This window comes from Artibeus jamaicensis, unplaced genomic scaffold (assembly GCF_021234435.1).
Source record: "Artibeus jamaicensis isolate MK-2021 breed Jamaican fruit bat unplaced genomic scaffold, CSHL_Jam_final contig_685, whole genome shotgun sequence".
Lineage (NCBI taxonomy): Eukaryota > Metazoa > Chordata > Mammalia > Chiroptera > Phyllostomidae > Artibeus > Artibeus jamaicensis.
In genome coordinates, this window is record NW_026521924.1 from 13939134 (window position 1) to 13966248 (window position 27115).

The following is a 27115-nucleotide window of genomic DNA, read 5'->3' on the forward strand; positions in this document are numbered from 1 at the left end:
AACAAGCTCTCTGATTTCTGCTCCGTGGCACCTATGGGAGAGCCCCTCCTGTTCCCCTAGTGTGGGCCACAAAAACACAGGTCGGGGGCATTTGGGAGCTTTTGTTCTACCAAAAACTGTTTTCAATGTTTGATCAAGTTTTGCTCTTGCAATTTATGCCTTTCAGATCATGTTTATGCCTTTGATTTAAGTATATTTCACTGGCGTGTGCATGTGTGTGTGCGTATGTGTATGTTACAGGTGGCGTGGGTCATATTTCTTCCACAAGGATAAATGACCCAGTGCTCACTGGTCCACACGGCCACCTTTGCCCTACGTCAGGTTTCTATCAATATGTGCTGCTTTGTATGAGCTCTCTGCCCCACTGAGCTACTTGTCTCTTGTCAGAACTACTCTGTCTTAATTAGATTAGCTTTCTAATCAGTTTTCATGCCTGTTTTTGACAAATCTTCCCATCTTTTCTTGTTGTTCAAAATGGTGTGATATTCTTGGTCCAATAGCATTTTAGAGTGACTTTGTCATGTTTCATCGAAAAACATTAGAATTTTCATTGTATGTCATTGAACTTGTATACTAACTCAGGCAAATTGATATCTTTTCAATATTGAGTTTTCCAATCCATGGACATAGTATACCAGTTTTTAGGTTTTCTTTTATGACTTTAAGTTTACAATTTCACATGCTGTTTTCCATAATGTTCTTATGCATCTCTAATTAGAACTAACTTTAAAACTTCCTAGTTCACAAACAAAATCTTTAAACTTATAATTACTATTTTCCATGGTTTTTGACTGCTGTTTAGCATGGTAATTGATTTGATTATTACTCATATCCACTTAACACCATTAACAGTATGGACTTTGTTTTTATTTGCAACACTTACCACATTAATTATCTAGAATTCATTTTTATCTTTTTCATATTTTAAGTGTGAAGTAGTTTTACAAGTTTTACTTATGAAAACTGGTGTCCCTTTCACCTCCTACCATTTCCCACCTCCAAGGACAACCATTTTCAACTGTTAACTGATTATTTAGATTTTACTCCCCTATCTCATATATTGTACTTCTATGCACTTCTTCATTTCTGACATTAGGATTCATTTTGCTCACAGCTTTTTGTGTGAACATGAGTTGCATTTCTCTGAGACAAATGCCTGGGAGTATAAATTGGGTCATATAATACACATCTTATCCTGAAATGTGTGAGGAAACGATTCGTATTGTTGTATGGAAGCACATACAAGCTGTGAGGTCGGCACCACGCTGTGCACTGGGGCTCAGTTTTACCAGTTCCATCAATAAAGGGTAAAATGTGGACTCGTTTAGGAGGAGAAATGCTCCCATCCCAATGTTGACCAGGTTCTGGTGAACCCTCTTCCTCCCTCCCTCTGACTAGTCCCTGGTAAGGCTGGTGAGGATGAGGCCACATGCCAGCTGCTCAAAGTTTGGGACACAGCCCATAGCTGCAGACCATTCTCCTCCTGAGCCACCAAGTGGAGCATCACCATGAAGATCTCAGATGGGGTGAGGGGCCGAGCACAGAGCAGAGGCCCCAGGCAGGGGAAGCACTACTTCCTACAGGCCTGTCCAAGTCTCTCTGAGAACAAACAGGAGTAACTCCTCAGCCTGTGGCTAAAAACTAAGATGAGTATTTCCTCACTCTATATTTGTCTTCTGTGCCTGATTCTATTTCACAACCTAGAAGCAGAAACTGTCTTGAATCTAGAAGCGGGTTACTCTCTCCCAGCCATTGCACCCCAGCCTGAGCACTTCCTGTTGTATCACAGGAGGTGGGGCCTCTGTCCTCTCACATAGTAGAGTCCGGGCTCTCCCAGCACACATTAGGACAGAGCAGGCTCCTCAGCTTCCAGGATGCTGGTCCCTGCCTCCAGGCCCCGCCCTCCTCCATGCCTGCTGCTGACTCTGCTGCTGGGCTTCACAGGTGAGCTCTCATTGGGATAGATTTTCCTCATTCTCCCCCTGGACATTTTGTTGCTCCTGAAAATCTAGAGCCTCCAGGTAAACAGGGAGCATCACCCAGTGCTGTCACAGAGGGCCGACAACAAACTGATATCTGAGACCTTGAAATCAGGGACCTGATTGTTTTTTATGTGAGTCTATCACCTGAACCTGGGTAGCAGAGGCATCCAACAGATGATGCTTCAAACCATAACAGCAACAGTGTTATGGGTATTAAACACTCTAATCATCACAACATCCCTGTGTGAGAACTATGACTATCATCCCTGATTTGCAGATGAGGAAACTGAGATAAAGAGATTAACTAGTCCAATGTCACCTATGTAAGGCAGAATTTCAGCCAGATTCCAGTTCAGGACAAGTAGATCCAGAGCTCATTCTTTTAACCATGTGATATTGCTTCTCAGTAGAGGCTGACTGTGGAAAAATCAGAAAACACAGAGAAGTAAATCAAAAAATAGTCACCTCCCATCATACCACATATATATTTGCAATGCTTGTATTGTGTGTGTGTGTGTGTGTACAAGGGGGTTTGAGGCAGTGTGCACACACCCACATGTGGGATTTTTTAAGACTCTCCATTTGTTCTCTTCAAGTCCTCTTAATCTATATGCAATGATCAAAGAGATGTTTAGTTCCCTCTGTCTCTTAGACACCCTCTCTCCTGTACTTCTCTAAATGTGCTCCTTATCCTCCCCCAAACTTTCAAGACAAGAAAACTTCTCTCTGAGTAAAATGAGTAGGGTTTTGTACATTATAATCTTGGTGGCCCTCTTCCATGATGGATGAGGGTGAAGAGGGAAAATAGGGATTAAAAAAGAATCCTCCCTGTATGAACTCCACACATATCTGTATCTACCTATGCCTATATCCTGTAATGTCAGTTGAAGCATCCAGACCCAGGAAGTAAAATGAGTAATAACTTGTCAATTTCTTGAGCACTCACCATGTGCAGTTACTGTTAGAAATTCTTATCTCTTTACCTCATGTGATCATTATATCCAAGGTAGATTCCTTTGTCTCCCCTAATTACAGAAGAAAAAAAACACAGAGAGGTTCAGGTCACTCAGTGGTAAATGGTAAAGCTACTATTTAAACTCAGTCTGATCCTAGAGCTCATAGATTTCATCGTTACCTCACATTTATCCTATGAAATTTCTATTATTTCTGCCAAACAGTGTGCTAAAGGGTGGGTGTTGGGGGAGAGGGTTTGTGGTTTTCTGCTTCTCGGTTCTTCCACTTCCTGTACATGCACAAGATACATTTGTTTTCACCAGGTCATCTAGTTGGGAAACTCAGTGTCTGACATCATTTCCACAGATTTGCCCACTTAAAATAATCTTCAGAGGTTCAGAGAGAAGTTTCACTGGCCAATTCACACATATAATAAATATTTATTGGATACATACAATGTACCAAAACATGATAGGAACTTGGGGTGTATTGGTGAATAAATAAGACAAAGTAGCTGTCTTCATGGAACTTATATCCTAGTGGGGAAATGACAGTAAACAATAGACAAAATAAATTATATAGAATGTTAGAAAGTGGTCATTGTCGGGGCAAAATGAAAGTACTAAGTAGGAAAACTGGGGAATTTGGAAGTTGGAAGGTATGTTAAACAGACACTGTGGATGGGCATCACTGAGAAGGGGAATTTTGAGCCAACATTAAAAGATGTTTGGGAGGGATTATCTGGGGTAAGAGCCTTCCTGTCAGGGAACAGCACGTGCAAAGTCCACAGCAGTACATTCTCTGTGCCATTAATCTATCCTTTTTCTCTGTGAAAAATGTTTTCATTGCAAGGTTTTGAAGAAAGGAGTAACATAATGTGACATAAAGTTTAAAATATCATAGCATTTAGTTGAGAATAGAAGACAGCAGGACAGAGAAGCAGGTGGAACATTCACACAAACAGAAAGAAATGACTTCTACCAGCACAGTAGCCAGTGGAGACAGGGGGGAAGATGGAGACTTGGGTACAGGCAAAACTGGAGCCACAGGATTTCTGATGCACAGGATTTGGGTGGGAGAGCAAGACTCCACCTGTTGGTGACCTGAGCATCTGGAAGAACAATGGTGCTCAGGTGAGACAGAGAGGGCTGTGGGGGTGGAATTCAGGAGTTCACTTTGGACATGTTAACTGTGAGATGTGTGTTTTCATCCAAAGAAAACTGTGAGTGGACACTTAGACATACAGTCCAAGGTCCAGAGGAAAGGCCTGGACAGGGGTGTAAATATGAGATTTAGAAATGGACAGATGGCAAGCCCTGGCTGCTGTGGCTCAGTGGACAGAGCACCGGCCTGCAAATCAAAATGGACTGATTGCAGAGTGTTGAGTCCCCTTCTCTCTTTCTCTACCTCTTCCAATTCTCCTGTGATGTTCATTCCTATTTCTCCCATTTTTGTCTCAGCTATTCAGCTTCTCCCTTCTCAATTTTCTTTTCATGACTTTAAAACTTGAACCATGATGTGCTTGGTACCAAAAGACCTGCCATATAGCAGTAGATGGCGGTGATAGAGGCTGTGTGGTCACAGTACTAAGTGTGAGGGTTTCAACAGCTCACTCTTTGCAAAGGTGACCCACAGATTTTTCTCCCTGAGGAGAAGCTAAGAAACAGAAAAGAACACAGGGTTTATCTGTGGTGCCACAGCAGCTTCCTTCTTAGTGACATTGATTACTTTTCTCTTTTTCCAAAATGTGCTTTATTGATTATACTATTATAGTTGTCCCAATTTCCTCCTTTGTCCCCCTCTGTCTGGTACCCCCATCTTTTACAGCAATCCAACCCCCTTGGTTCATGTCCTGGGCCATGCATATAAGTTCTTTGGCTTCTCCATTTTCTATACTATTAACATTCCCTTGTCTATTTTGTACCTACCGATTTATGCTTCTTATTCCCTGCACCTCTTCCCTCATTCTCCTCCTTCCTCATCCAAGCTAATAAACCTCCAAATTATCTCCATATCTATGATTCTGTTCCTCTTCTGGTTATTTGCTTAGTTGGTTTTTTTAGATTCAGTTGTTGACAGTTGTGAATTTGTTGCCATCTTAATGTGCACATTTTTTATCTCCTTTTTCTTAGATAAGTCCCTTTAGCATTTCATATAATAATGGCTTTGTGATGATGAACTCCTTTAACTTTACCTTGTCTGGGAAGCTCTTTATCTGCCCTTCCATTCTAAATGATAGCTCTGCTGGATAGAGTAATCTAGATTGTAGGTCCTTGCTTTTCATCACTTCACATAGTTCTTGCCAGTCCCTTTTAGCCTGCAAAGTTTTTTTTGAGAAATCAACTGACAGTCTTATGGGAGCTCCTTGGTGGGTAGCTGTCTGCTTTTCTCTTGCTGCTTTTAAGATTCTATCTTTAACCTTTGGCATTTTAATTATGATGTATCTTTGAGTGGGCCTCTTTACATCCAACTTGTTCTGTAACAAGCACTCTGTGCTTCCTCTATGTCCATTTCCATCACCAAATTAGGGAACTTCTCTTTCATTATTTTTTCAAGTGAATTTTCAATTTCATGCTCTTCCTCTTCTCCTTCTGACATCCCTATGATTCAGATGTTGGTAAGTTTGAAGATGTCCCAGAGGTTCCTTATTCTCTTATTTTTGTTTTTTATTTTTTAATTTTTTTCTTCTCACTGTTTTGATTGAATGCTTTTTTTCTTCCTTATGTTCCAAATCATTGGTTTGAATCTTGTCTTCATCTCCTCCACTGTTGGTTCCCTGAAGATTTTTCTTTATATTTTTTAGTGTAACCTTCATTTCTCTACCTGGAACTTTTTTTGTTGTTATTGTCGTAGTCAATGAGTTCTTTGAGCATCCTGACAATGAGTGTTTTGAACTCTGCATCTCATAGGTTAGTTATCTCCATTTCCTTTGATTCTTTTGCTGAGGTTTTGTTCTATTCTTTCAATTGGTCCATATATCTTTGTCTCCTCAATTTGGGAGCCTCCCTGTGTTTGATTCTGTGTATTAGGTAGAGCTCCTTTGACTCCCTATCTCAGTAGCATGGCTTATTGCAGAAAAGGCACCTATAAATTGTATGAGGCAGAGCCTTAAGTAGTTGCCAGTGTGGGGCAACCCTCTTCACCACTTTGTGGCTCTGTTTGGGGGCAGGGCTGAAAGGGGACAGTGCCACTGCCTGGCTTCTGGAGGTTCACCCAGCACTCACCCTGCTTCCAGTCACTTGACTTACTCCCTGTATGTGACTGGTGCCCTTCCAGCTGAATCCCAGTGGGTATGGGTCTGCATACTTTCTAAGTTCATGCGGGCCCTTTAAGTAGAGTCTCCTGAAAATCCAGCAGTTTCTTCTGCCACCCCAACCCCACTGGTTTTTACAGGCAGAAGTTATGAAGATTTATCTTCCTGGGCTGTGCAGTCTAGCCTTGGGCTGGGAATGCTTGCTCCCAGGCTTTCCCCCCAATTTTTAGCCACCACACATGATTTGAAAAACCAAAGAGACTCTCACAGATATCTGGGACAACTTGAAACTTTCCAACATCCAAATCATAGGGGTGCCAGAAGAGGAAGAACAGCAGCAAGAAAATGAAAACTTATTTGAACTATAATGAAGGAGAACATCCCCGATCTGGCAAAGAAAATAGACTTCCAGGAAATCTAGGAAACTCAGAGAGTCCCAAAGAAGTTGGACCCAAAGAGGAACACACGAAGGCACATCATCATTAAGTTACCCAAGATTAAAGATAATGAAGGAGAGAATCTTAAAAGCAGCAAGAGAAAAGCAGAGAATTACCTACAAAGGAGTTCCCATAAGACTATCAGTGATTTCTCAAAAGAAACCTTGCAGGCAAGAAGGGGCTGAAAAGAAGTATTCAAAGTCATGAAAGGCAAGGACCTACATCCAAGATTGCTCTATCCAGTAAAGCTATTCTTTAGAATGGAAGGGCAGACAAAGTGCTTCCCAGATAATGTCAAGTTAAAAGAGTTCATCATCACCAAACCATTATTATATGAAATGTTATGAGACTTATCTAAGAAAAAGAAGACCAAAAATATGAACAGTAAAATGACAACAAACTCACAGCTATCAACAAGAAACCTAAAAGAAAAGAAAAACAATGAAAACAAAAACTAAGCAAACAACCAGAACAGGAACAGAATCAGAGAAATGGACATCATACTGAGGGATTTCAGTGGGGAGGGGGAAGGGAACAATAGGGGGGAAAAGGTACAGGGAAGAAGAAGCATAATTAGTAGGCATAAGGTAGACAGGGAGAGATAAAAAATTGTATAGGAAACAGAAAACTCAAAGAACTTATATGTACAACCCATGGATATGAACTAAGGGGGGAAATGCTGGAGGGTTGGGGGGGCAGAGCAGAGGGGGGTAGAAGAAAGAAATTGAGAAAACTGTAATAGAATAATCAATAAAAATATTTTTAAAAAATCATAGAGAAGAGCAAATAACAAAAAAAGAAAGAGGTTGGAGTTACAGGAAGCTGGAAATCATGAGAACAGGCACGTCGGCGGCCTGCAGAATTTGCAAAGGCAGGGCACAGAGCTTCCCGATGAAACGCAGCTTGCCAGCTCCAACTTTGGGTTCTGACCCCCAGGACTATGAAACAAGTAATTGCTGTTGGTTTAAGCCACTGAGATTTTGCTATTTTCTTAAACCAGCTAGGGAAACAACATAACATGATTATACACTGGGAAAAATCTCAGGAACTTGAGATCTTGTTTTACTTCTTATTTGAATGACTTGATCACTATGTGTTGGGAGCTCTGCACGTCACTGTCACTCAGGTGCCCAGGCTGAGGGAGCAGAGCCCTGCGTGACATGGGCATCTCCGTGGCAGAAGGAAGTGGCTCCACAGAGGGACTTGCAGTTAAATGCACGTCCCACAACACACATTCTCACTGCGCACAGCTCAGTGGTCTAGAGAAGCCTCAGGGTCCCACCCCACAATGTTCCATAAGTGGGACGCTCCATGAGGCAGAGAGTGCACAGCCAGAAATGTCTGGGAAAGTGTGGCACTTCCGGGGGAGACTCAGCACTTAAACCCACTCTTTATGCTTAATTCCATGTCAATCATTTTATTATTGTAATGACAACACAAATGACATTTTTCCATGTCCCCATTACACTTATGCTATGGATAACAACGCTTTCTTTATATGAATGTTATTGTTCCTTTTAAAACATGTTATTTCCTATGTTTGGAATATTTTGACATTTTTAATAAAATAAAAATATATGAAACATTCCAGTTGCATTACTAAGGAAAGTTTCTAGTTTTATATAATTTATGTACAACTTTAAACTTTAGTAGTAGAAACAATGAAATTTCACTTCTTGTTATTAAACAGTAACAAGACTAACTCCCCAAAACATGCATTACAACCATATATCAGACTCTGTCATCAATGTGGTGGTCTTGGCATTTTAGATACTATGTTCCCACTTTAAGTTAAGTCCTCTTTACTGATACAAAAGCAGGCAAAGACAATAAACAGGCAGTTCATTAAATGAAGGATTAAAAACAGCCAATAACAACACCGATATACCAATCTTATTTGTCATGAAAGAAACAGAAATTAAAAATTAAGTTATTATTTTTCACTTATATTGGCAAAGATATATTATTTTAAAAGATAGCATCTACAGTTTACCAGGGAGTATGCAGGTAAAGGGTGAAAACGTGGTCACACTTATAAAACTAACTGGAAATGTAAGTTGCGCAGCCTTTTTGGAAAACTATTTGGCAATATTTATCAAAGCTCTGAAACTCTGTTTTCTTTGAACTAATCATTCCACTTCCAGAACCCTTCTCAGGGACATGACTAAGCACACACCTCAGAACATGGTCACAGGGTGCTCCCTGCACCACTGCTCACAGTGACATCTGCAGACGACCAAATGTCTGACCCAGAGGACCACTGAGTAAGCGGTGGCCCCTCCCTTTCAGCAGGCTGTGGGCGTCCCTACGATGACACCCTCCCAGCCTCCCTCAGCTCCTTCCCCCCCACAGAGTCTACTTCCCACAGGGTCTAACCATCGCTTCCTCAGTGAGCTTACCTGAGTCCAGGGAGCTGAGGAGGAATCTTCTGAGGACCCAGGAAAATGCACTCCTCACTGACAAACTGAGACGTGAGAAGAGGAGCAGCCTTTCCTGACCTTTAGATGCAATTCTGCCGTTGCAGCAGCAGCTCTCGTGACCAGAAGACAAACCTAAGGCCAAACACTATGAGGCCGAGGCCAAACAGAGTCCTTAATGACACATGTGAGCTGTGTGTGTGTGAGATAATGAATGTGCTTGGTTACTTAAGTCCATTATGTTTGGACACTTACCTCTGGTAGAAAGCATCCTACTGACATCAGCCATACAATAGGATGCTTTAGAGCAGGGGTGTCAAACTCATTTTCACTGGGGGCCACATCAGCCTCACACTTGGCTCCCAAGGACCAAATGTAATTTTAGGACTGTATAAATGTAACTATTTCTTAACAGTTAAGCGAGAGCTTGGTGCTGCCACCTGATAGAAACAAGGTGTTAGGCTGGATAAAACAAGGTAGAGGCCCGGATTTGGCCCGTGGGCCTTGTGTTTACCCCCTGTGCTTTAGGTCCAGGGAAAGTCATGCCACAGAAGTATTTCTGAACAGTAGACGCACAGTTAAAGGGGAAAATGACAAAATAGTGTGCTTCTATTTTTTATTTTAAAACAAGTATGTTAATATGGATTTACTTGCCAAGAAAAGATTTTAGGAAGAGTTATCTCTGATATAGTTCTGTCCGAAAGCCAGAAATTAAATGTTTCCTCTTTGCATATTTGCATTTTCTGGTTTTCTACAAGTGTGTGCCATCATGCCTCTGAGATACAGGGGGTTCAGCGCCAGATGTCCGTAATACAGCAAGTCATAATCTTTTTGCTGGTGGAGGGTCATTTTGCCTTTCAATCACAAAGAATTCAACCCCTGTGAGTGAAGCGTGCCTGTGTCACTTAGAGTTCTGTCACCCTTTTCCATTTCTTCTGTCTACTCAACCTGATTCTGAGGAGGAAGAAAAGGTGAACGTGCATTCTGCTAAGTTCTCTTGAACTGGGGGGGGGGGGCTTTTTAAGTAGGAAATGATGTGTTTGTATTTCAAAATGTTTGGTGAAATAATATCTGAGTGTATCTAGCATTTAATGTTATCCCTTCATCATATCATGACTTTGTACTGATTTATACCAGAATTTTCTCTGTGAAGAAAAAGAGTCCAAAAATAAAGGTTTTTCAGGAGCCATAGGAAAAGCAGATGATGTGAGTCCTTGTGGGTGAGAACAGAAAACCACCTCTGGGAGGGTTTAGACTCATCTGGAGACAAAACATCCTTGTGTTCAGATCCACTGGGTTTCCTAAGAGCTGCTGAGAAAACATGGTGCAATCATTTTGTGTTCCTCAAACGCCTGTTCCTTTTCTTCTACTACATCCAGAACCTAATGTGTTTTTTATAAGCCTGGTATGTATCCAAGTTTAGTGGGGACATAGCAAATTCAGGTCACGCAAATCAAATCCCAGTCCACCACCTATAGCCTTTATGACGCTTTCTTTCAGCGCCCCAACCCAGTGAAACATACCCAGCTGAGTCCATTCATCTTTAAATCTTCTGATTGCTTTTAATTACTTATTGGTAAAAGTTTTTTTCATAATATGAGAAGATTCTCAAATTAAACCATGACCTGTAACACTAGTGTTCATTGTGTCAATCCCAACATGTAGCTCAGGTTCAGCAGCAGCTGCAAGCAACGTCCCTTTAACAAGAGATGTGAAAGCTGAAATGGGGTAAGGATTCCGTGAGTCTTTTGCAAGAACTGGATTTCCTTCTGCAGTTCTCTGCAAACAAATATTATTCCATGAGATACTGAATTTCTCTGCAACTCATTTCCTCATCATCAGAAGACCAGCCATGGCTGCCTTAGCGTCCCAGGCACAGACAGACCGACCGAGGTGCTCCTGCTCCTCAGGCTGGATGGGTCACACCAGCAGCCACGCAGCAGAGCTGGGCAGCCAGCATCACAGGAAAAGGCCCAGTGCACGCCCTCTATTGCTGACACCAAGGAGAACCGCTTGGCAGGGAAAGACTTAAACCCACTCTTGGCCACATCCCTTTACCTGTCTGTGCCTCAGTTGCCTCATTCCTAATAAGGTCTCATATTACAGGCTTATTGTGAGGCTTACATGGATGATACATGCAATGTGCTGAGCTCCAGGCCCACTCAGGGTGTGCACTCAGTCAGTGAAAGCTGTTGCTGAGAAATAAGCCAGGCAGTGAAAGACAAATACCATATGATCCCACCTTTAGCAGGAGCCTAATCAACAAAACTAACAAACAAGGAAAATATAACCAGAAACACTGAAATAGAGAACAGGCTGACAGTGACGACAGGGGAGAGGGGAGGGAATTTCAGGGGAAAAGGGGAAGGGTTTTCAAGAACAAGTATAAAGGACACATGGACAAAAACAAGGTGGGGTGGAAATGGGAGGGAAGTGAGGAGAGCTGGGCTGGGATGGGAGTAAAAGGCAGAAAACTATACTTGATCAACAATTTAAATAAAATAAAAAATCATAACAGTAAATTTAAAAAGAAAGCTGTTGCTGATAAATACTTGACAAAACCCACAGGATCACACATGGATGGATAAATAACTGCTCTGTGTTTCCCTCCAGGAGGGGCAGGTGAGGAGCTGCAGGTGATTCAGCCTGAGAAGTCAGTGGCAGTGGCAGCTGGAGAGACGGCCACTCTCAGCTGCACCGTGACCTCCATTTACCCCGTGGGGCCCATCATGTGGTTCAGGGGGACAGGGCCAGGCCGGGAGTTAATCTACAGTCAAAAAGGAGGCCACACTCCCCGAGTAACAAGTGTTGCAGATGATACAAGGAGAAACAACACGGACTTTTCCATCCGCATCAGTAACATCACCCCAGCAGACACGGGTACCTACTACTGTGTGAAGTTCCGCAGAGGAAGCCCTGACACGGAGTTCAGGTCTGGGACAGGCACTCGGCTCACTGTGAGTGGTGAGTACAGAGTGGGATCCTCTGTCCCTGCTGTGTGACAAGTCCATAAGAAAGACCTTTGTTTTTACAGCAGCAACTAGGAATCAGGTGGTGGGTGCTCATAGTCAGGGTCTGATTTCTGGTCTGAAGTCACCCCTCCTGCAGATCAGAGAAGTTGAGGCTGGGAGGTCATGGTATGTTTGTAGGCCCACGGGCAGTTAATGGTGGGAAAAGTCTGGAACCTCGGTTTGTCTGGCTCCCCAAACCTTGCCTTCTCCAATCCCATCCAGCCCCTTGTCCAGGGATGAGGGAACTGAAGGTCTGAGGGACTTGCCCATCATGAGGTCAGACCTCACCCCTGCCCCCAGAGAGCCCTCCCCTCAGTGTGGCCGAGCCCCCCTCCCTGACACTCACTGACACCCGCTGGGAGCCAGGCTCCCCTCTGGGTGCTGTGGGAGCTGCAGGGGACTGAGCAGGCAGAGCTCTTCCCCACGGAGCTTCGTTCTCCTCCCTGCAGTTGGGGGAGATCCATGCAGGGCAGAGAGGGGGGATGTGTTCCTTTATTTCCTCCCCAGAAGCATCACGTGAGAAGACATTCCTAAGGGGGCACAGACTCCTGTTCACTCTGCCAGCCCTGCTGGGAGGAGGTGCCAGAGGTTGGGCGCTCACTGCGGGTCTGTCTGATAAACCCCCTTTATTTCAGGGACCCGGTCACACTGTCACTTAGGCTCTGAGCAGTTTTCTCACATTGTCCCTCACTTTAAGAGGAGGTGCCCTCTGTGGGTGACATAGGTGTGTCCTCCTTTTGAGACAGCAATAATGCCTATTTAGTTTTTTTCCCCCCAGAAACCCAGGATACCGCATCCTGGAATGTCCCCACAAAGGACCTTTAGACCACTCAGCCTGACCCCACCCCATGTATAGTTTGGAGCCTGAGGCCAAGAGGTGACAATGGCCTTGCCCATGGTCACATGGCCAGTGAGCGATGAGATCGTTCTAGTGCCCAATCTGATTCCGAGAGGGTTCCTTCCTGCCCCATCACAGGACCCTCTTTCCATGGAATCTTGGCATATGACCATTGAACAAGCAGCCAGAATATTGCTTTCATTGTTTTCACATGCCCCTCACATTCAGATGCTGAAGCCCAAGATAACTGAAATCCTCTCCCAACCCTCAGTCCCATCCTCCCAAAACAAGCATCCACATCAACACCTATAGCTGCTTCTTCTTCAACAGCTGCCTCACCCTCCAGCATATAAAGACAGCATCATTCACTGACCATCTACTGATGGATATAAGTTGGTCCCAACCTCTGGCTATTACAACAGTGGTACAAGAGAGACCCTTGTCTGCATGTCACTTACCCAAGAGGGAGATGCCCCCCTGGAAGTGGCATTGCTGGGTCAGACGGTACATGCATTTTACTTTATGTGGATATTGCCAATTTTCCTCCTAGACAAGGTGGCAACAGTCTCCCCACACCCCCTGGACACAGGCAGGGAAGGTGGCTTTATCCTAAATTTTCAGATATTACAAAAGTTCCCAATGGGGTGTCCCTAGGCAACCACAAGTAGGAAGTGACTCCATCTGTCTCCTGGTAGATGCTCCTTCCTCTTCCCTAAACTGCCTGCCTAGATGACACCCTGGATGAGAAAGCAGGTGGATGGGAGGGGGACAGGGGCCATATTTTGATCATGGCATTTACCTTAGAAACAGTGCTGTGAGGGAGGGGCCTCTGTTGCCCCTTTGCTAGATGAGGACACTGATGCTCAGAGAGGGACCTGAACTCAGCAGGAAGGGGAACTAAGAATGGAACCCCAAGCAGCATAAATCACAGGCCCCAGTCAATGCGAGGAGAAATCTGCAGCCCTCTTCTTTTAAATCATATATTGTTATGTTCTTCAGCAAAAAATGAAAATTTAAGAAGGTCCTGTGAGGGAGGCATCTCTAGCTTTACAACCTAAATGAGACAGATACTCAAATGTCCCATCATGTCCTGAAACTACTCCTAATTGACATGATTCACCATGTAAAAACATTCATGTGTATTATCCCCAAAGGCTGTGTTTTTCCTTCACTGAACACCTGAAAAAGCAGCCTTGGGACAGTGACCTGGAAAGAGCAAAGAAGGGTCACTACACCTGCAACAACACTGTGCACTTCTTTTCCTGTCTCCACAGACTGAGGGTGTGGGGGGGGGGCATTTCCTAGAGAGTACTGGGGCCCCAGGTGAGCAAGAGTTCATATTCTAGACCCAGGTGTCAGGAGACCATTCTTCCATTTATTGCTACCAGGTCCCCAGGCCTGGGCACTTAGAGGCCACTCCTCCCTGGAGCATGTGGCAGTAAGTGACAAACTCCTGAAGGTGGGCACTTGCTCTGCTGATGGTCATGAATACTTGGGGGACACAGAAAACAGCTCTGGGACACAGTAGTGGGAGTTGTAATAGACTATTGTTTCTCTCAGCCTCGGTTTTCTCATCTGTAAAATGGTGACAATCATGGATGCTTTTTAGAAGCATGGAAAGGATGTGAGATGCTCTGTCTGAGTCACCCAGCACTGAGTAGTCCCCCAAATCAGGTGTTATGTCCATGTTATGACCCAGTTAATTTTGCTGAGCCTCAGGTCCTCATTTGCAAGAAAGTTTCTATAATATTTTAATGTATATTAATCAAGTCACTGATTAATAGAATATTTATAATATGATCAAACCAACCTTTACAGGATGTTATGAGATGAGCCTGGTGAGAGAACAGACCCTCACTGAGCCATGGTCTTGCCATCCCACAGCTGGGTGCTCATGGGAAGGCTCAGATGCACTCAAGTCCTCAGTTTCCCCACTTTATGAGGTATAATCATGGCTCCTGTTCAGGGTTCTGTAAGGCCAACTATAAACAGCACAACTTCCAGTCAAGATGGCATCATAGGTCAACACCTCACCTCCTCACACAACCAAATCAAAATTACAACTAAAACCTGTATCACCCATCACTGAGAACCATGAGAAATCGGGTTAAATGGAAGTTTGACGACTATGAAATTAAAGAAACCACATCCATTCAGAGTGCTGGGAGGAGCAGAGAAGCAAATAGGCTGGTCCTACATCCCACATGTGGGGGATAAAAATTCAGGAGGGATATTTCAGGAGCAAGGAGTGCAAGACCAACAACAGGCCCCCTGCCAAGGGTTCCAGTGCCAGGAAGATAAGTCCCAATAGCTTCTGGCTGCAAAAGCCAGTGGGGATTAAGTCAGTAGAAGAAACTTCTGGAGCCCCAAGCAGTTACTCTTAGAAGAACCCACACAGGGACTTACTCAGACTCTCTCCCTATGAGCTCCAGCACTGGGGTAGCTACTTAAAAGTCACCAGTGGCATACAGAATGAAGCTCAAGTGTCTGGAATCAAGGCAAGAGCTGAGGGACAGCTTTCTCACAGAAAGGTAGGCAGGGGCCATTACACTTTTCTGAACCCTCCCCCACAAGGCCACAGAGCTGGCAGGTGAGTACCACATCAGGGACTCCATCAACCTGGCTAACTAACACTGTTTGCCACACCCTGGAGATCCCCAGAGATAATCCCACCCAACAAGGGCCCACCCAAGCCGCTTTTCCATATGAATGGTTGGTCTTGGCTCATGCTCCACAACTTCCTAAATCCTCTCAAGCAAGCAACAACTGGCATCAGTGAGCACCCCCAGCTCCTGTACCTCTTGCTAAGTAGTCCCATACCTGGCACTAGCAGCAGCCAGCCTAGATTCACAGGTTGGTTTCACCTGGAAATCTCCAAGTCCAACACAAGTAGCAGCCACCTCAGATTGTTTTATAGCTGTGGCAGGGGTACCCCAGGCAAAACACAGGTGGGGGAGGACCTTGGCCTCCACCACACAAGAAACCCCAGGACCAATGCACCCAGGGCCAGTGCACCCACTGGACAGCCACACTGGAGCACCACCACCCTACCCCTGTGCAGCTGATCCTCCACGGAGTATGGAGGTTGATGGTCAGTGGTCACAGCTAGTCCTTGAAGCTGACTGGCCTGGGTAAATCACTCCCATTGGCCTGCCATCAGCAATCAAGTCTCAATTATAAGAGGAGGGTGTACTCAGCCCACATAGAGGGCACATGAGTATTCAGCTTGGGTGATAGGGGAGGCTGTGCCACTGGACCCTACAGGACACCTACTACATTAGGCCATGCTACCAAGACAGGGAGTCATAGCAGCTCCACCTAACACATAGAAACAAACACAAGGAAGCTGCCAGTATGAGGAGACAAAGAAACATGGCCCAAATAAAAGAACAGATTAGCTCTCCAGAAAAAAAAAAAAATGGAGATAAACAGTCTATCAAGTGCAAAGTTCAAAACACTGGTTATAAGGAGGCTCAAGGAACACAGCAAGGACCTTAGCAGCATAAAAAAATATCCAGTCAGAAATTAAGGATACTCTAATTGAAATGATGAACAATTTACAGGTAAACAACAATAGAGTAGATGAAGCCTCAAATCAAACCCATGATTTGGAGCACAAGGAAGCAAAAAACAACCAATCAAAGCAAGAAGAAGAAAAAAGAATCCAAAATAATGATGATAGTGTGAGCAGCCTCTAGGGAAACTGCAAGTATTCCAACATTCCCACCATAGGGGTGCCAGAAGGAGAAGAGAAAGAGCAAGAAATCGGAAATCTATTTGGAAAAATAATGACAGGAAAGTTTCCCAATTTGGTGAAGGAAATAGATATGCAAATTAAGGAAGCACAGAGATTCCCAAACAAGTGGGAGGCAAAGAGGCCTATTTCAAGACACATCGTAATTAAAATGCTAAAGTTTAAAGATAAAGAGAAACTCTTAAAAGCAACAAGAGAAAAGCAGTTAGTTACCTACAGGGGAGTTCCCCCAAGACTGTCAGCTGATTTCACAAAAGAATCTTTGCAGGCTAGGAGGGACTGGCAAGAACTATTAGAAGTAATGAAAAGCAAGAACCTACAACCTAGATTACTCTATCCAGCAAAGCTATCATCTAGAATGGAAGGGCAGATAAAGTGCTTCCCAGACAAGGTAAAGCTAAAGGAGTGCATCATCACCAAGCCATTATTACATGAAATGTTAAACGGACTTATTTTTAAAAAAAAGATCAAAACTATATACATTAAAATGGCAACAAATACATATCTATCAACAATTCAGTGTAAAAAACAAACTATAAAAACAAGAGCAGAGACAGAATCATGGATATGAAGAGCATTTTGTAGGTTGTCAGATGGGAAGAGGGTATGGGGGAATGGTGAAGTGTTGAGGGGATTAAGAAGTACAAAGAGGTAGTTACAGAATATCCATGGGGATGTGAAGTACTGTATATGGAATGGAGAAGGCAAAGAATTGATGCATGACCCATGTACATGAACAATGGTGGGGGGATAGCCTGAGGGGATAGGGGCTGCTGGATAGATGGGGGCAAAGGAAGGGGGGAATGGGACAACTGTAATAGCATAATCAATAAATTATAATTTAAAAAAAGTACAAATAATGACACTGATCAGCAATTTTATTCCTCTGGCCAGACTGGTGAGAAAACACCTGGTAAGAGATACAGGTGGACTCTGAACTCAGGCCTAGAGCTGCTCATTGGCCAGGGTCTCACTCAGAGTTCACCTCCAAGGACCTGAGTGTCCTGCTCTGTAGGATGAGCATGATGACACTCCCTCCCAGCATTGCTAGAGGATAAAAGTAATGCATGAAAAGATGTTTAACAGCATCACATGCTTGTCATGGGTGGTGATGGTCACAATCGTGTTCTTTGTTCATTGTGCTCCTTTTACAGCCCAACCCTCTCCCCCCGTGGTGTCAGCCCCCACGGGGAGGGCCACACCTGGGCAGACAGTGAGCTTCGCCTGCGAGTCCCACGGCTTCTCCCCAAGGAACGTCATCCTGAAATGGTTCAAAGATGGGAATGAGCTCTCAGCCTCCCAGACCACCGTGGACCCAGAGGGAGACAGCCCTTCCTACAGCATCTCCAGCACAGCCTCGGTGCGGCTGTCCAAAGGGGATGTCCGCTCCCAGGTCATCTGCCAGGTGGAACATGTCACCCTGAAGGGGGGCCCTCCTCTTCGTGGGACTGCCAACCTGTCTGAGATGATCCGAGGTAGATGCCCTCACACCCAGCCCGAGCCCACACCTGGCTCCCACCCACCAAGCCTGCTCCTCCCCCTGCCATTTGCTCCAACTTAATTTCCCTGGAATCTAATTCCTGACAGTCCTTTCCATCACCAACACCTGGAGGTGCCCGTCACTCACCACTGTTTAATGGCAGTTACCAGGTGAACACCTACCAGTGTACTTGGTAGTTTCATCTACTTTAGCAATAGGAACTCCAATACCTGAGTACCTACTATAAACTGAGCTACTCTGTGCTTGGTGTACTCATTCATTTTGCTACAGTTATGTTTCAATTGCATGCGAGTCTGTGCTTATAGACTTCAGTCATATTACCCTAATAGGAGCTATTAGTTCTTGAGCACCTACTGTGTGCAGCATATTGAGCTTAGTGATTTCATTTATATGCAGAAAGAACCCTGAGTTCTGAGCACCTACTGCATACCTACCACTGTCCTGAATTACACCCTTGCTGTGGTAGGGGAGCTAAGTTAAGGGGATCCTCTGTGATCTGTGTCTCATGAGGTCAGAGCCTCTGCCCTGTGCTCTTTCAGTTCCACCCACCTTGGAGGTTAGACACACCATGTCAGAGAACCAGGAGAATGTGGTCACCTGCCAGGTGAAGAACTTTTACCCCCAGCACCTACAGCTGACCTGGTTGGAGAATGGAGAAATGTCCCGAACAGAAGTGCCCTCAACACACACAGAGAACAAGGATGGGACCTTCAACTGGAGGAGCTGGATCCTGGTGAACTCATCTGCCTACGAGAAGGCTGTGGTTCTCACCTGTCTGGTGCAGCACGATGGGCAGCCGGCCATCAGCAGGAACTTCACCCTGGAGGCCTCCACTCATCGGAAAGGCCAGAGCACAGATGGACACTCTGGTGAGAACTCTACCCAAACTGACCCAGGTATTTACATTTTTTATAATGTTAAGAATAGAAATGTGTGCTTATTATGGAATATTCTAGAAGTCTATCAATACAAAGAATTTTTGAGTGAGCTCCCTCCCACAAACCCCAGACTCCAAGTTACCACTGGTAAGAGTTTGGTACATGTCTTTATAGATCCTTTGACATCAATATACATTAAAGAAAGAAAGAAAAGAGCAACAGAGGGTGATCATCTTTTGGGTGTCCTGCCTTTCCCTTCGTTCTCCTAACAGTCCCTGTCCCCTGTCCATGTCAGGCAGGAAACAGCCTCCTTGCTGTTTCCAGCCTCCTCCTGGTCTCTGTCCCATCCTAACTTCTCCATCTGCATCAGTAGGGTCACCCAGCAAATGCCTGAAATGGATGCTCTGTGAAATTCCAGAGGGGGAGCCATGAGGACATGGGACAAGTCATCCACATGACCATGAGTGGTCACAACACAGGCCACCTTTGTCCCCAGTTTTGTGACAACAAACCAGCAATAATCACAAATGTCTGCTTAAGGGGATGTTATTACTATTCCCTTAGTGTCCTGATGATGATGCAGGGTCTGAGTTGATATCCACAGTTTCATTTCTAATATTGGAAATGTGTCATTTCTCTATTTTTATTTGTCAGTCTTGATAAAGGTTTCAATTTTATGGTTCTTTTCAAAGAATCTGCTTTTTGTTTCAGTGATTTTTCTCCACTGTTTCTCTGGTTTCAATTTCATTGATTTCCACCCTTTACTTCACAAATTCCTTCCTTCTGCCCTTTGGGTTGACTTTGCTCCCCCATTTCTCATTTTTTGGAGATGGGAATGTAGATCACTAATTTTAGCATTTGTCTCTTCCCTAAACCACACCCAAGTCACCTTCTGTGCCTGGAGATCTAGGGAAATACAACCTCTGAAGCCTGTCACTGTGTTCTTTCTCCAGTCCTCAGGTCCGAGCCCTCCGCCTCTCTCTTCCATCACTCAGAGTCCTTGTTTGCATGTACCTTTTACCTGGTGTCATCGTCTCTAGCAGTCGGAGCTGCACTGAGTGGGGAGAACAGGAGAGCTGTGTCTGCACCATCTGGTCTGGAGCTCCCTCGGGTGCTTTGAGCCTCATCTCCCGCTGCTGCTCAGACCAGCCTGTGTCACCTCCTTATGCTGTCAGTGCATGTGACCCAGTGCTTCTGCCATGTCCTGAGACTGGGGATGGTGTTCAGGTTGTCTGGGTTAGCGAGTGGGGCAACGTGGAAGGGCCCATGTGACCCTCTGCACTGTGGGGCCATTCCCTGAGGTCTCTGGTCACTGCAGTCCTGGTGCAGTGGGCTCAGTGTGAGGATGCACACCATTTTGGTCATGTGTGTAATACTGGGGAGGTTTACAGTATTTCTTGATTAATGAACCTCTCTCTGTCAGTGTAGATTATGTTGATGGAGTTTATTGGTTAGATTTGATAGTGGGAGAAAGATTCTGAATCTTCAATATTTTTGGTCCTCTTTGACTTTCATGACCCCAAATTTGCCTCCCCCACTTTTTCCTTTCTCTCTTCACCACTCAGTTGTGATACACACTTCTTTCTTCTTTTTTTTTGCCTTCCCATACCCCGGAGTTATGTACTTTATTTTTTAAATTAGGTTTATTTTTGGATTACAGCTCACATACAATATTATATTAGTTTCAGGTGTACAACCCAGTGACCAGACATTTATATAACATACAAAGTGATCACCTGGATAAATCTAGCACCCATTTGACATGATACCTAATTCTTACATCATTATATACAATTTACATCCCTGTGACTATTCTGTACTATCAATTTGTACTTCTTAATACCTTCATCTTTATCACTCATCTCCCCAAAACGCCTCCAATCAAAATGTTTCCTGTATCTGTTGGTCTGTTCCTGGTTTGTTTGTTTGTTTGTTTGTTTGTTTGTTTGTTTGTTAGATTCTACATATAAGTGAAATCATATGACATTTGTCTTTCTCTGATATATTTCATTCAGCACAATACCCTCTCCATTCATCCATGTTGTTACAAATGGCAAGATTTCATTCATTTTTTATGGCTGAGTCATATTTCACTTATACATACACCACTTCTTCTTTATGCATCCACTTATTGGTGAACACTTAGGTTGCTTCCAGATCTTGGCTATTGGAAATAATGCTGCAATGAACATATGGATGCATATGTCTTTCCAATTTAGTGTTCTGGGTTCTTTGAATGAATACTCAGAAGTGGAATTGCCAGGTCCTTTGTTTTCTCTTGTTGTAGCCTTTGTTTTAAAGCAAGGGTGTCAGACTCATTTTCACCAGGGGCCATATCAGCATCTAGGTTGCCTTCAAAGGGCCAAACGTAATCTTAGAACTGTATAAATGCTCCCCCTACTCCTTAACTAGGGGCAAGGAGCTCGGCAGTGCTGCCAGGTAGAAACAAGGTGGACGGCCAGATTCGGCTCATGGGCCTTGTGTTTGCCACCTGTGTTTTAATGTCTCCTTTGTTTGGTGTAAGTATTGCTGTCCCCACTTGTTTTGTTTTCTTTTGTTTCCAATTTCATGAAATATCTTTTTCTTTTCCTTTATTTTCAGTCTGTGTGTCTTTTGATCTGAGGTGAGTCTCTGGTAGACAGCACATATAAGAGTCTTATTTTTCTTATCCATTCAGCCACTGTGTTTTTTTTATTAGAGCATGTAATCCATTTGTGCTTAAAGTAATTTATATATATATATATATATATATATATATATATATATATATATATATTGCCATTTTATTTTTCATATTTTTATTTTTTCCTTCTTTTTATTAAATAATATCCTTTATTCCTTATAATAGCAGTTTGGTGGTGATACACCCCTTTAGCCTTTTCTTATCTGGGAAGCTCTTTATCTGTCCAATGATAGTTTTGCTGGGTGGTATAATCATGTTGTAGGTCCTTGCTTTTCATCACTTTGGTTTTGTATTGTTTTGTTTTTTCATCACATTGACTATTTCATGCCAATTTCTTCTGGCCTGCAAAGTTTCTGTTCAAAATCAGCTGAGAGAGTCTTATGGGAGCTCCTTTGTAAATAACTTACTTCTTTTCTTTTACTGCTTTTAAGATTGTCTCATTGTATTTAACTTCCAGCATTTTAATTTGATGTATCTTGGAGTGGACCTCTTTGGGTTCATCTGGTTTGGGTCTCTCTGTGCTCTGGACTTGCATGTCTATTCCCTTCACCAGGTTAAGGAAGTCTTTTGTTATTTTTTAAATAAATTTTCTATTTCTTGCTCTCTTCCTTCTCTTTCTGGAAACCCTATGATGCAAATGTTGATATACCACAAGTAGTTCCAGAGGCCCTTAAACTATGTTTACTTTTTTTTTGGACTATTTTTTTTGTTATTGTGAATGGGTGTTGTCTGCTTTCTTATCTTTAAAATCACTGATTTAATCTTCAGCTATATGTATTCTACTGTTGATTTCTTATGATATATTCTTCATTTCAGTTAATGTATCTTCATTTTTGAATTATTTAATGTTTTCTATATTCACTTTTTTAAAAAATCCTCACCCAAGAATATATTTATTGATTTTTGAGAGAAAGAAGGGAGAAATAAAGAGAGAAACATCAGTATGAGAGGCAAACATCAATTGGTTGCCTTTCATATGTGCCCCAACTGGAAATCAAACCCACAATCTAGGTATGTACCCTGGCTGGGAATCAAACCTGAAAGCTTTTGGTTCATGGGATGACACTCCAAGTAACTTAGCCACCTAGCCAGGAATTCTACTGGCATTTTTATGTTTCCTGTCCCTTTATTGAAGTTCTCACTAAGTTCATCCACTTTTCTAAGTTCATTGAGCATTTTTATGATCAGTGTTTGAACTTTACATCTAGGAGATTGCTTGTCTTAATTTTTGTGGTTCTTTTTCTGGAGTTCTGTTCTGTTCTCTCATTTTGGACATCTTTCTTTGTCTCCTCATTTTTGCTTCCTCCCTGTGTTTTTTCTATGGATTAGGTAGAGTTGCTATGTCTCCCAGTCTTGGCACAGTGGTCTTATGTAGTAAGTGTCCTATAGTGTCTAGTGATGCCCTTCCTGGTCACCCTACCTGGGTGCTTCAGGTGCACCCCCAGTGTGGGATGTGTGCACCCTCCAGTTGTGGTTGAGCTTTGATTGCTGTTGGTACATCAATGGCAGGAACCTGTCCCCAGGACAGTCAGCTGGGAGGACTGGCTGTGACTGCAGCAAAGGAGCTGCTGTGCGGGGGCCAACCCCACAGAGTAGAACCCACTTTACTGGAGCTCTGGTGCCCAATGACCCCACCTTTCAAAATTGGAGATGGTTCAGTTGTATTCCTTTGTTGTCTAAAGCTGTCCACTGGATTCCCTGGCTCTGGGGTCTTTCTGGAGGTGCAGAAAAGATCTGCCACTGCCTGGGTCCATTTTGGAGCTAGCCGGCATGAGTTACAAAGTCATTTGCAGATGGGTGCTATTTGTACTGGGCTTGGAGGTGCCTGGGAGAAGCCAAGCTGCATACTGAACCTGGCTGCTGTTAATGCTGGGCCTGGGGCCACTTAGCAAGAAGTTTGAGGCATACTGAAACCAGATGCAGATTATTAGGGGTTTGTGGACCTTTGAGAGATTTTAGAAAAGTCTGGAGAATAAGTCAAGATAGGCCATTTGTAGAGAACATCATAGAAATGGCCTGGGTCTGCCCACAACTTGTGTGGGGTGGGCTCTCAAGGAGTCACCAGGGAGTTTAACAATATTAGCCCACTTGATGGAGATTCAGATACAGTGCCCAGCTGTTCCAGCAGGGGAGGGCTCAGCAGAGGATCAGTGGCTTTTGCCAGCATTTCTTTCTTGGTAAAAGCTGCCTCTCCAGCCTCACCACAAAGCCAGGCATTTCAGTTCCTCCCATCCCCCAGTTCCTTTCAAACTGCTGCCCCAGTGCTGGAGCTCTGAGAGAGTGAGTCTGATTAAGTATGAGTGTGGGCCCTTTAGAGGGATGCCTGGTTTCAATTTTGTTTGTTAGATTATTTTGTTTATTAGATTTTATATATATTTATGAAATTCTATGGTATTTCTCTTTCTTGGACTGTCATTCCAATAAATTCAATAAAAAATAGTATTTAAAGAATTATTTTTTTAATAAAAAGAGGAATGTCTGGGACTCCAGCCACTCTCTGTCTCCCTCAGCCACAATCCCTGCTGGTTTTCACAATAAGAAGTTACTGGGACTCTCTTCCAGCACTGGGTTTCTGGGTCAGCTGGCCCGGTGCGTGTCAGGGACTCACTGCTCCTCAGGGGGAACCTCCACAACTCATATCCCTCCAAAATGTTTTGACCACCACATGTGGGTGTGTGACCAGTCCATTCCACATCTCTGTTTCTCCTACAAGAATAGATGTGGCTTCTTCTGTACATAGAACTTCTGTTCAGCTAGAAGCCAGGTGGTTCTAAATGATGACTGTGCTGCAGTTTAGTTGTAATTTTGATGTGTTCGTGAGAGTATGCATGTACCGCATTTACCTATCCCACCATCTTGATCAAAGACAGGTTATGAACTTTAAATTATGTCTAGCCCTTTAATTACATCTGTCTTATTTAAATATTCCTGCATCTCTGAATGAGATTTCTATTGGCACCATAACCACATGTTTAGTGGCCTAACACAAGACTAGTTTTTATCTTGCAGTTGGAGAGGTCAGAAGTCTGCAATGGGTGGGCATGGCTGGGTCCTCCTGGAGGCTCTAGGGGAGAGTCTCCCTGAGTATGACACATTTTGATATGTATTTAAGTAGAACCACACAGTATTTTCTACTTGGCAACTAGCCTATTTTACTTAGCACTATGTCCTTAGGTGTACAGCATGTTGTAACCTGTGACCAGATTCCAAATCGGAAAAGAAAGAAAAGAGTAGGATGTCTTTGATCCCATTCAGATTCCCATTCATTCTTCCTTCCTTCCTTCCTTCCTTCCTTCCTTCCTTCCTTCCTTCCTTCCTTCCTTCCTTCCTTCCTTCCTTCCTTCCATCCATCTATCCACCCATCCCAGCACACATTCACTCATGCATTCACACTGTCATTCAGTTGTGCATTTACTTAGGCATGCAGCTGTTAACCAATGCCTACATCCTCCTCTGTACCAGGCCCAGGCAGATGACCAGTCCTCAAGGAGCTCCCAGTATCCCACAGTGGCCTTTCTACAGTAATTGTCCGCTTTCTCTGAGCTGCATCAGTCCCCCATGCAACAACAGTGTCCCAGTCTTCATTCTCCTCAGACTTGGTGGCTGTTACCCGCCTGGTTCAGATATTCTATCCACAAAGTGTACATGTCACCTAGCTGGAGAACTGTCATATGTTCAAGGTAGCTGAGTACCCTGTGTCTATGAAGAAAAGTAATGGTATCTATTGCCTGGAAAGCTTGCAGTGGGTGAATTGTCGTTCTAAGGGTCTGAGCCAGGGCTCACCTGTATGATGCAGCATGAGGTACATTCTCCAATCCAGCCAACCTCATATTGTCCATAGCAGCCCACACCACATAGGGCATATTGGGGGTACATCGAAGCTTTCACCTCCGCCCCTGTGAGCAACTAGGTCACCTCTGTCTCCTGAGTACTGTGAGGTATTTAAACTCACAGAGCTTTCTTTCATGTCCCCTTCTGCCCATTGGTGTTTAGGTGTACAGACATCTGCCATTATTTTTGTGGTGTTCCTCCTGGGCCTCAAGGTGCTGCTGGTGATGAGTTTCACAGTCACCTACATCCACAGGTGGTGGACCCTGTAACAGGTGAGTTGGAGGCAGGTCTTTGTCCATAAAAAGGAAAGTCAGGGCAAAACTCACAGGCTGGCAGGAGACGTCCAGCGTGTGGCTGCATAGTCACATGGTTACCACAAGGTTGATTCAGCCTCAACAGAAGGTTGTGAAAGCTTTTATTTTCTGTAAATGTCTTTGGAATCTCAGAAGCTTCCAACTCCTCCACATTGCGTTGTGTCCTGAAGTTTGAAGGTTTTCAATTTAAGTGCCGTGGGATCCTGGCAATGGTGTCCAAAGTGTGGAGGTAGGATAAAGGCCAAAGCTTTGAGACCCAAACTAAAAACATTCCTCCACAAACTGTTCTATATTTCAGTTTTCATATGATATATGTTTCGTACAAACAAATAAGTAGAACCAAAATCAACTAATACAACCCGAGAGACTTGGGGGTGCTGACCAGTGGTGAAGATGAATGTGGGTATGAAAGGGGGAGCAGAACTCAGAGGAGGGGTTCAGGTAAACTGAGTAGGGGCTTGATTTCTGATCTGTGCCACCAACCCAGGCCACAGTGCTTTCCACTTATATGTGCTCAATAAATATTTGTGGAAATAATACAAAAGCTAATGAGTGAATGAATGAGTTTCACTCTATCTTTCCATGCCCTGTGATACCTTGTCTCCTGCCTTCTCCAAGGGACTCAACTGGAGAGAAGAAGCTGCAAGGACCTTTAGGTGACCCAGAACCCTGGCCCTTCACTCTGCCAGCCCCACCTGAACCACAAACATGCTCCCCCACACACCCTCCTGATGGGCCAGTCTCTGATAATGAACATGAGTCAAGGATGGACTTTGGTCGTGGGGACTCTGAGATGTCTGGACCTGGATGCGCTGAGCTTCAAACTGGTCCTGCCTCCCCAGAAAAGAGAACCATTCAGAGCAAGGCAACAGGTTTCCATTCTTTCTGATTATAAACAGCCTTCAATATTGAGAGAATATTTTACTTTACCCAGAGATTGTGTATGATTTCATTTTAGCACATAGATACTTAAAATCACTAAGTTGAATAATTATTTTTGTATTCTGAAATATGTAATGAATAATGTAAAAATTATCCAGGACTCACCATTCTATCTTTCCAAAATAGGAACACTTTGCCTGTATTCTCTGTTCCTTTTAAAAAAAATACTGTTGGAAATTTGTTGTTATCATTCCCAGCAAGATTTTATACTTTTACAACATATGCACAAATCCTTAAGCAATACTTAATATTACTTTGCAGGTTTTAAGTTTTATTTAAGTGCTATTATACAGTGCTAACATTCTGGAACTTTTTATGCT

At 43.7% G+C, this 27115-nt stretch overlaps 1 protein-coding gene and 1 pseudogene across 1 annotated transcript; one reads left to right on the forward strand and one right to left on the reverse strand.

The window, feature by feature from the left end:
* The first annotated feature begins 1847 nt into the window (after positions 1-1847).
* LOC119047775 (signal-regulatory protein beta-1-like) lies at positions 1848-25808 on the forward strand. The gene is made up of 5 exons (XM_053671184.1): positions 1848-1944; positions 11657-12007; positions 17801-18121; positions 18687-19043; positions 25702-25808. The coding sequence occupies exons 1-5, from the start codon at positions 1875-1877 to the stop codon at positions 25806-25808; spliced, it is 1206 nt and encodes a 401-aa protein (XP_053527159.1). The 5' UTR covers positions 1848-1874.
* LOC119047764 (L-aminoadipate-semialdehyde dehydrogenase-phosphopantetheinyl transferase-like) lies at positions 10172-11621 on the reverse strand (annotated as a pseudogene).
* Positions 25809-27115: the final 1307 nt, after the last annotated feature.